Raw genomic sequence first — 11,202 nt, 5'->3', positions numbered from 1 at the left:
CAGTGGGTTTATATTCCTCAGCAGCAGATGTACCTGAAGTAGAGAAGTGAATTATTGTCTGAATATAAATGAGGTTACATACAGTATGTAAAACATTTTGTCACGTTTTGATTTAGACACTACATCGTCTGTTTTTTGTTCCTCATTTCCATTGGAAATCCATGTGTTGGGGTTTGACATCCCAATCTCACAGTGACATCCATACTTTCTAAATCTTATCGCAGTGCGTGCAGAGTGTTAACGCGGAAGAGCCTATCACACGAGGCATTCGCTGACCTTTTGAGCACTTCCGCACACACACACACACCAATCTCATGTAGGTTAGCTGGCAGCGTAGAGCAGAGTGAGCGCTGCTTATTATGTATTACTTTGCTTTTGTAGTCCCTGTACATCGTTACTCATCCAGTATGCTTAAAGGTGCTCTCCCCTCTGGCAAGCACAGTTATGACAGTCAGCTTCGAAGTTAGAAGTCTTTCAAAACTCTCCCCCTCCCCCCCCTCCCTGTCTTCCTCCCCTTTTCTCTGTCTCTCTTTTACTCTTTCTTGGTGTCCCCACGCCTCTCTCTTCTCCTCACTCTCTCTAGTCCTCAGAGAGCACCTGACTGACGTGTTGTTCAAGGATGAAAAGCACGGCGGAGGGGAATCCAAAAGCAAACAACACAAAAATATACATGAGAGGCTGGGAAAGACGGTGTTGTACACACACACACACACACACACACACACACACACACACACACACACACACACACACATACACACAGAACTCACTGGCGAAGCCCTGAGGATTATCACAAGCATGACACTGGACACTTCAGGGAAGACAGCATCTGCTCGCTTCCATATTTGATGCTGCAATAAAAGAACATTGTCTTCTCAGGAAAACTTCTCATTTTCACTTTTTGTAAGTACAGTGTCAAATACAATGAGAGCACATAATCACTTCCAAACAACACGTTTTCTCTGTCCAGGTGGCTGCAGAAAGTTCCCAAAGTGCCCTGAGGCGTTCACACTGTGACTAAAAGCCATTTTGTGCAGGAAATTCTGACAGACATGAGGCCTTTTGCCTTTCAAAGCACTGCTTTTACATCCATCCTTTCAACCAAGTTATGTAAGGTGTTCAGTGGTGCTCTCTCTCTCTCTCTCTCTCTCTCTCTCTCTCTCTCTCTCTCTCTCTCTCTCTCTCTGTCTCTCTCTGTCTGTCTCCCTCTCTTTGGGTCTCCTTGAAGAAATTCGACCAGGAAACTGTTACAAATCTGCAGTGGCAGTTGAGTTCAGCAAACACACGTGCATGCATCTGAAGTGTCCCAGCCTACATGCTCTGCTGCCTCTCGATGGGCAGTCGGCCTGTTACACGACTCAAAACAAGCGAGGCAGCACTACAGGAGGCAGTGGACAAGGTTATAATGAGGCCATATGCTCTGTCTGTCTTCCCCCAGCACCCGACCGCTGCACCTATATTGAAAACTGCGTGATAAAAAAGGCCTCCTGTTTGAAAAGCAGAGTTTGCATAAGAAGGAGATTTATTCCCCCCTCTCTGTCCGTTTTTGTCCTTCAATCACTGGCACACATATTCAGCACAATAATATAATGGATGGAATAAAGGCGACCAGACTCAGAAAAGGCTGCCCAGCCAGCCTTAAATGGACAGCTGTGACAGCTACTTATTATTCCACAATGACTTTAAAATGAGCTGTGATTGTGTGTCTCGCTGCCGTGTTATTTATGGACCTCACAAAGTGGGTGGCTGATTGGAGGAAAAGTGAGACTTTTAAGAGACATGAACACACACACATACACACATACACACACACACACACGCACACACACACACACACACACACACACACACACACACACACACACACACGTGTAACATGGTAATCTTCAGATTACCTGGAAAAAAAAAATTTAAATTAAAAAATGGTTTACATCAGCACTGAATAAACTGAGATATAAAATATCTATTTATTTTCAGCTTTTATTGAGCCATTTATGTGTGTGTATACATATATATGCGTGTGTGTGTCTGTATCTATGTATCTTTAATCTTATTTATCTTTTATCACTGTGTAAGGCACATCGAATTACTTTTGCATGAGACTGAGCGCTTGAAGTAAATTTGAACTTGAATGATCGACCATTATTTCAAAGTGAAATTTACTCTCATGACGCAAAACCGTTTAAACATTAACACACAGACACGTATAGATATGCAGTACACTCACAGTTACATCTTTAAATGCATGAGCAACCTCCCACCATTCCACACACACAGACTTGGGCTGTGTGCACCAGTATGTCGTGAGGAACAAGAGGCTCGAAAGGATTAATAGTGGCTGCTCTATCACTTCTACTCTTGATTTATTTTTTTATCCAGACTGGTGGTCATTACAGGCTGACAGCAGTCTGTCAACGTGTGGGCAGGAATCTTCTTAGCCTGTGTCTGTCCCCCCCCCCCACATACCTGTATAGTAGAATATGTCAGTGAATGAAGTAATATTTCAACAGGGCACTACCAGAGGAATAGATTGCCATGCTGACTAAACAGCAAGACAGATGCCTTGAGTGTCTCACTGCTGAGTGACAGCAAACTGTCAGGGCTTTTGTGCGGCTCTGCCGCCGTCTTTTCATTTTGGATGCTGCCAGAGAGGGAGGGACTCATCCATGCAGCCGCAGTTGAGTGAAAAGGCACCTAGGAGGCATATTTGGGCTTGTCAGACACAAGAAATCTAATCCAGACAGCCAAGAATTGGAATTTGAATGAGAGACCCGAAAATAGCAGCTGTCTCCGCGTAATTGGAACAAATGGAAGTTGGATATGCAGCAGAAAATAAAACAAGAAAACAACTGGGATGTAACGTGACACTATTTGCTGACAGTTACAATAAGCTGGGGAGAGCCGTGCCACAGGCAGGCTGTTGTTTGTAGCAGGGCAGCTTATAGTTTCTGTCAAACTGCTGCTGATCTCTGATCTTGTAGGTCGCAATTATGTGCCCCTCCGCCCACAACCCTACTATTCCTCCTCCATCCCTTCCTGCTGCCATCCTCCCCTACTCCTTTAAACCCCCTCTGGTATCCTAAGCAGCATTTAATTGTGAAGGGCTGAGCCGGGGAAGGAGTAATCAGATGAAAACAGTGGCAGTGGGAATCACGTGGGTATACATTGGCTAACCGGGGATTAATAATACTGGCTTCTTGATTGAAGTTCAGCTGCTCTCTGGCAAATGGGAGGTGGGAATAGAAGGGGAGAAAGAGAGTGACAGAGAGGAGAGCAAAAGAGAAGAGAGTTACAAAGACAGAGGACGATAACGGATTCTCAGATGAGAGCAGCGAGTAACAGGGAGAAGAGACAGAGATGGGGAGAGAGGAGGGAAATAGAGAAAGGGAGTTAGAGCAGTGAGAGGGAGTGGGAGGAAGAAAGAGCGAGGATAGGAGGCAGCGCAGCGCAGTGCGGGGGGGAGAGAGAGACAGGAAGGGAGAGAGGGCGAGGGAGAGAGAGAGAGAGAGAGAGAGGGAGATGTAGAGACAGGAAGCCTCCACTGCTACTGAGCCAGTGAGACGCAGGCAGGCTGAGAGAGAAGACAGAGAGAGGGAGAGAGAGAGAGAGAGAGAGGCCCTCGGCATCTCCAAGGCCGGCCCAATGAGGGGGTGAGGGGCTTAGGAGCACTACAACCAAGGAGGATCGTGGGAGGAGAAGCAGAAACTGAGGGAAAAGAAGAGGGAAAAGGGCAGGGTGACAGAATCAGAAACAGGCTTCAAGCAGGAAAAGGGGAGTGGGTGGGTGGGATCTGAGCTGAGGAGGGAAAAGCAGATAAAAGTTTTGGAGAAAGAGTAGCAGAGGGAGAGGGAAGGAGAAAAGAGACCAAAGACAGAGCAGATAGAGTCTATGTTAATGGAAAAGGCAGGGGGAGATTCATGGAAAAAGAGGAGGAAGCTCTCTGTGTCTCAGGAGTCCTCCTGTTCTTCTTCTGCATCTTTGTCTTTCTGTGAGGCTGCTGGACATCATCCATCACCATGTTCTCTGACAGCCAGGCTCCGGCACCTAGGGAGCAGAGAGGCTTCAAGCCCCACGCCCCTCACTTCATCCCGTGGCTGCGCAATAGTCTGAAGTCCCACCACAGCAGTGACCTGGGGCTCAACGGACCATACAAATCCAACTCCGAGGGCCGCAACAATCTGACCCCGCTGGAGAGAGCCAAAGGGATCGGGTTCTTCTCCATCCAGGGAAAGGACCGGTCGAAGAAGGGCGACCTACGGTGTAATGGCGTGGGGATGGCGAGGATGCTACCGGTGATGCTGAGGGGACCCCACATCCTGCCAGGCAGTCTGGGGAAGCGGAGGGAGGACAGTCCTGTTAGATGGAACCAGTCTCCAGAGTTAGACCCAGACTCCAAGACACAGATCAGCCCCGGGGACGGGCCGCAGGGTCTGGACAACAGCTCCAGCTCTGCCCAGGACAATCACACTGTTGTTAGGAACCACAGCAGCCACCTGAGCCTCCTTCACTCACAGAATGACAGGACTAGTGCCTCAGCGAGGAAATATGGCCCACTGGTGGGACCCCCTCATGTTCCTGCTCCTGCACTGCTCGCTGAGGAGTCAAACTGTAAGGTGCCTGTTGTGGTGTGTACAGAGGACAGGAAGGGGAAGGTGTGGGACTACGCCAGCCAGACCACCTACCGCCAGAGAGACCTCCATTCATGCAGTTGGCTCAGCCCAGACACTCGGGGACTAATCGAGAGGCAGCATGGGTTCAGCTCCAGCCTCAGCTACATCAAACAACAGAGCAGAAATTCCCAGAGCCAGAGAGACCTGACAGCACTGAGGGATCCAGCTGTGGAGGGTTTCAATGGGCCACTCAGCAGAGTCATCTTCTCCACTGAAGTTCCTCAGAGAGACCCAGGCTGTACCGCAACTCTACGAGGCCCCAGGAAACCGAGACCAAGCTCGGAGCGCATTGCAGTCCTGGGCCAGAACCAGACGTGGGTCCGGCACGGATCAACCAGTGAAGGGGAGTCACAGAGGAAAGAAGCAGGCTGCAGCAGGAAGGCGGTTCGAAACCAGATTAAACGGGTGGTGAACAATCTGGAGCAGGTGCTTACAGCACTGAGGGATGTTCACCAGGAAATGAAAGAGGTAAGGTGACACATTTTTGTTGATTCTGCAGAGCTCAACAAGACAAAAGCTGTAGTGTCTCATAATTGACTATTTCACCTACTAAACCATCACATTTCTTTCCAGGACTGATGAGAACAACAAAAACAACTCAGTACCTAATAGAGCCAGAGAGTAATATGTCCTCTCATATTAATTCAGACAATTTCCTCTTGCAGGAAATGTTCGTCCTGCTAAAAAACCTGGAGGGTTTGTACTCTCACAGATAACAATGCAGGCTACAAATGCACATCCTCAGCAGAATTTAACATGCATTAAAAAGTCAGCAGCAACGCTGCATGAATCCACCACAGTATGCAAACTGTTTCTCCAACTCTCCACTGTCATCCGTCTCCAAACATATATTGCACTCATGCTCAATTCAAGCCCACATTTTCATTGAGGTGAATGAGACAATAGTTATGCCCCATTTGCCTGATGCATTCAGAGATTGCTGAGACGATGCTGTGTGACATTAGGCAAAGCCTTCATCTCTGCATCTCTCATTCTGTCTTTGCTCCTCTAACATCCCCTCTCATCTCTTCCTCCACTCTCCCTCCTCATGGACAGATGCTGCTCCAGGCACAGCTGGATAGGGTCCGATGCTTTTTATAATCCATTTATGTCTTTGAGTATCTCTGTCTCGTATTCCTCATCCAGTAAAAGTGACATGAAAATCTCGCCTCTTGGCATTTGATCTGCATCTACAGTTGTTGTAGCTAACCTGCTTGTGAGGTTTTGTGTGACAGTATTAATATAACACTGATGAAAGAGCACATAGGCTACACAATAAGGAGGGGGGGGGGGGGGGGGCAAGCAGGCACTGTGATAGAAATTCCCAAATTTTCACAACGGAGATGACAGATCAAAGGAAGATAAGGCACCAGAGAAGACTTTGGTCGCATATTTATTTCAAAGCCCTGTTTTATCATTCTGTTGCATGAGCAGCAACCCTCAGTTTTATTTAATAATCAATCAATGTTATAAAAAGGAATTTGAGTGAGCCTTCAAAGCATTTTAGACAGGCTATACAAATATTACAGGAACACTTACGACCTCTCTCACACAGCAAGAGGAGAAAACATCACAAGAAGCAAGCTCTCACATGACTTCACATAGCGATCTGCTAATGTCATGATTGGTCTCTGGGCTCTCTTGGTCGACTTACCGTCCCTCCTGTTAGGATTCCTGTCTCCTGCCATGTTTATTTTGGCCTCCATCTACTGCCGCTCTCTCTCCGCCCAGCAGATGTCTTCAGACTTTTCTCCCTATCCCAGTGACCCAACTGCCACACGCACCTGCTCACCTGCCGCCAATCACCTTCCTGGCCCACTCACACACCTGTTCACCAGTTTGCTCGTTTTCCCAGCCAGAACTTGTCGGATCAACTGCTTATGTTCCAGTTTCTACGCTGAAAGTTCCTTTGCTGAACCTGCTTACGTGTCTGTCTGCGTTGCTCCCTTCAGCCGTGACAGCTAATGCATTTCAGAACGCGAAAGGGAAACAACAACAGAGTTAAACTGAAAGAGTTAAATGAAAAACCATGAAAAAACATCCCTCAGCACTCATCGGCGCTAGACGTGAAGACCTGAGGGGTCAAAAAACGTTTTTAATAAACACTCTCGGGAGCAGCAGACGAAAACCAGGGTCCTCTGCTCTTTTATCTCTTCTGATTCCTGACATTAACAAGCAGCACCTGCCCAGAGTCACTTGATGTGCATATACACGCTGTACTTCAAAGTAACATGAAATGCCTCGCCCAAAAAGCTACATCATAAAAAAAAAAGAAAAAAAAGAAGACAAACCAGGTCATCTTTTGACATCAGCAAGGATGTTGTTGAACATAGAGAACAAAACAATAATTCATCTGTTCTAGCGGGGGCTGAGGATTTATCTGTGCACATAGAGCAGGTGGAGAGATAGGTCAAACATTTTCCCCAGTGTAATTTTCTCCAATCTATCCATTTTCCACGTGTGTGTGTGTGTGTGTGTGTGTGTGTGTGTGTGTGTGTGTGTGTAGCAACTCGACTGTGTCTTTGTGTCTCTGTAGGTGTGTTGTGCACACACTCCACGCTCTGCACTCATTTGAATGCGTGCATGGAGACATATATGCCTGTGTATGATATATTATACAGTGTGCTTTTCACTCTCCCAGTGAGAGGTATTAGAAGGGAAACCCACCTAAATTTAGCTCACACATTTCCCATAATGGTAATCTCATCTTTTCTAGGCTGAGGTAAACAGTTTTACTCTAAGTAGTACAAACTCCACGTGACACACTTACAGATTAGAGCTAAACGTATGGTGAGAGTTCACTGCTAAAATGCTCTAAATTATGAATTCAGCCTGATGCAGAAAAATTAATTTCCGAAAACTTTAAGGCGACAGCGCGAGTGCCTTCGTGTCTCCCATTGAAAGAACACTGTTTGTATCAATAGTACAGTGTTTAAGAATCAACTGAAATTAACCAACAGAAATGTTCATATTCGTGTGAGTCATTTATCATGTAAAATGCCAAATATTCTCTGGCTCGAGCTTCTCAAATGTGAAGGTTTGTTGCATTTATCTGTTTAACATTTAACTGTAAATTGAACATCTTTGACTGTTGGTTGGACAAAACCTCATGTTGAGCTCTGGGAAAGTGTGACCAACATTTTTCACTGTCTTCTTACAATTTATTGACTATTAATTGAGAAATAAATAATCTGATAAAACAGCAATAGATATAATCATAAGTTGCAGCCCTATGTGAAAGTCTCCAAAGATACTCCAGTGATTTTGCACTTTCATAAAGTCGGGGGACTCACAAAACAGAGATTAAAAACAAAATGCTCAGCGAAGCAGCAGTAGTTAAGATATTCTGACATTCAGTCCCTAGTTTGGGTCACATTTCCCATAATGCAACTCAATGATTACACCCTCCCTGTCTGGTAAACACCCTCATAACAAACTCCATGCCTCCAGGTTGTAAAGCAGGACTCTGATTAGAAATCCCCATTCAGACCTACAGAGAACAAGTGGTACTCATGAGAAGTAAACTGATCTTCAGGTGTAAAATCAGTGGTGTTCCCATCTGCAGTTACATCTTTTTATTCATCATCATACTGTATTTTTTATCCATCTGTGCTCTTATTTTCTAGGTGGTGCAGCAGATTGACTATCTAACTTCGTCCATTGATCTGAATGAGGAGGAGCAGCAGGGGACTGGAGGAGGCGACGGTGCCAAGCCTCCCAGCGACAGCAGCTCCAGTTCGGGTTCCAGTTCCAGCGAGGTGACGTTAGGCAGCACCTGTCAGAGGCCTTCAGAGCCTGAAGACCAGCCAGGAACCACACACTCATCTGGCACCCTCAGGAGAGATCATCATAGCAGGGGCCAATCTCCACCAAGTGTGCAGTTGTGCCCGGTGTCCTCTGGTGTTTCATCAGAGAGGAGTCGAACTCTCCGGTTCACCTGTAGTCTCGGGTCTCCTCCCAGACAAAGTGGACCGATGCCATACAACAGTCTCCCTTCATCTAGTCCACCTCAACCTCAAAGCCTCACCTCCGATGACCTTACACTGCCTCCCCAAAGAATCCTCCCTGTACGGCCTCCCACTCCTGGTCTCTCCCCTCTAACAGTAAACCTTCATCCCCCCAACAGCCCTGGTTCTCAGCCTCACTCCCCTGCTCCATCCTCCCCATTCAGGATCAGCCCTGTCTCCCCTTCTTCCCCTCTGTCTCCGAAGTCTCAAGCACCCCCCGCCCTTAGCCCATCTGTCATCATAGAGACCAAAGTTGGGTCCTATCAGACCCCACAAAGTGACCACCCATCTGCTGGCTCGCTCTCTCCATCATCGACCCAGCCTCCGTGTGCCAGCTGCCCACCCACCGATACAGAAACTCAAGCTGTGTCCAACGCTGACAGAGAGAGTCGAGCGTCCTCAGAAGCACCTGCTCATACAGCTTCACAAGTGTATGCCGCCTCTGCAGCCACAGCTAAACCACCCGTAGCACAGAGCCGCAGAGGTCGCAAACCTCCACCTTACCCCCACCACAGATTCTCTGAACACACAAAGAGAGCGAAGGAGCCCCGCAAAGCTCCTCCGTATCCAGAGAAAAGAAGGCTGCTCTCGACCACAGTGTGAGACATTGCAGCAGGAGGGAGGAGGCTGATCGAACAGAGCCATATTAACAGCACCAGCCGCGAGTCCGCAAGAGTGGAGAGTGATTTAAGGCTCGCCAAGTTGAGCTGAGACCAAGTTTCCAAGGTGACAGGACGTAGATGCAACTTGGGGTGAGTATGTCTGGAGGAACAGCTTGGCTCTGCTGACGTCCTTTTCCCTCTCCCCTTCCAGACAAACCTCTAGAGTACATGCGCTGAACATACACAGGGCATCATAACATCTGTCTGGGTTACTGCGCTGGTAACAAGAGCCTCTATACAGATGCTCATTTTGCACTCCAGCTCTCAGATTCCCACAGATTGCACAGTTAAAGGGCAAAGGAGAAGGGCTAATTAGATAGAAATATGAGGGAAATTGTAATTATTCCAAGATGACAAGACAAAGTAAGAACTGATTGCTTTTGTGCACTTCATCCTATGCAGCCAGACACTCCCATTCACATGTATCAGTAATGTCTGGGTCAGATAATTGCTGTCAGGACTCGTGATGGTATAACGAGAACTCAGAGCTCAGCGGGATACTCTGGCTCAGCGGTGAGAAAGGCACACACACAGGGGCCGGAGATCTGCGATAGATCTGGGGACGGAAAAGGTCTCATATTATGAGAAACTTAGCAAGGCCTGATAAGTAGCGAACAGGCCGAGTGGTTCTGTGCTGACTGGGTCACCAGCCCGGCGTCGGGGTGTGCGTCAGGGGAGACAGGGGGCAGCTGGCCATTCGATGTAGCCTTCACCGGGCCCCTGGTGTTACAGAAATCCCATCTCCTTTGCTGCCTCTGGCTTGACCGACCCGGCCACAATCTCCATCTGTTCCCCTCCAAATGTCAGGAGATGCAAAGAGAGAGAAACAGGGGGCAGGTGTGTGTGAGAGGAAAGAGAGAGAAAACAACACTGCAAGGCCAGTCAGATTGATTACATGAATACAGCACAGCAAATCGATGGCTCATTCATTTGGCTCATACAATGTCTTCCTCTCGGAAAAATGTTACTGAAGTGCATTTCAGTGCCTTGATCTGTCTCTTTGTGTAAGGATTAAGCTGGTGTTATTCTATGTGTTTCTGATTGTAAATGAATCAAATGAAAAGAGACCAAAACCATTAATGTGTCAGTCCATCTCTCATTACATTTTGCCTTCCTCACTCGTGTCTGGCCTCAAGCCCATTTGTTATTAAATATAAATATATTGTTGTATTCATTTTTAAGAAATGCTCTGTGATTTCCTAAAAACAGGCCTCCATTTTAGAAAACGTTTCTGAAACAGGAGTAAATGGTGCGTTTGTTGGGTCTATTTTCAACTTTGGATTAATACACATTCGATACTCTTGTGAGTATTTCTGGCAGCAGGACGGTGTATGTGGTATTGACTCAAAATTAATCACAGTGCTCATGTTCGAAAGGAAGCAATATGCAACATCGTGGCTCACTGATGTGTTTTTAATAGTTTTTGGACAGCAGTGGAGGTCGGTGGCAAAGAGGAATGAGCTGTATCAGGCACTGAACAACAAAAGATGCACAAAATAACACTTGTCAGAAGGAGCTATTCATTATTAGTCCTGGTCTTTTCAGGGGACTTGTCGACATTAAGAAAATTATAGAAAATTATAGAATATGTTGTAGCTCTGCCAGTGTCTTAGGCACAGAGGTGCTAAATGCTAACATTAGCATGCTAACATGCTTATGTTAAGCAGTTTCACCAACTCATCTTAGTGGGTTTCTAACATTTGTTAATTATCAGTAGACATAAAGGACCACTGAGGCTGATGGGTGTTAATTTTTACATCATGATGATGATGATGATGATGATGATGATGGGTCAGAAGGTAAATCTGTGGAGCTGTGAGATGATGAACAGAAAAGGAAATGCCACACAAAGCTGTGCATATT

General features: G+C 46.7%; 1 protein-coding gene across 1 annotated transcript; it reads left to right on the top strand.

Moving 5' to 3' along the window:
- The first annotated feature begins 3,823 nt into the window (after positions 1–3,823).
- On the top strand, positions 3,824–9,683 carry LOC111650218 (uncharacterized). Its single transcript, XM_023400067.2, has 2 exons — positions 3,824–5,138; positions 8,297–9,683. The coding sequence occupies exons 1-2, from the start codon at positions 4,017–4,019 to the stop codon at positions 9,278–9,280; spliced, it is 2,106 nt and encodes a 701-aa protein (XP_023255835.1). The 5' UTR covers positions 3,824–4,016; the 3' UTR covers positions 9,281–9,683.
- The last annotated feature ends 1,519 nt before the right edge of the window (positions 9,684–11,202 follow it).

Source organism: Seriola lalandi, unplaced genomic scaffold, assembly GCF_002814215.2.
Source record: "Seriola lalandi dorsalis isolate HSWRI2012SDOR001 ecotype SW California unplaced genomic scaffold, Sedor1 jcf7180002052130, whole genome shotgun sequence".
NCBI lineage: Eukaryota > Metazoa > Chordata > Actinopteri > Carangiformes > Carangidae > Seriola > Seriola lalandi.
Note: the sequence above shows the minus strand (reverse complement) of the source record. Positions and strands in the feature narration are given on the sequence as shown.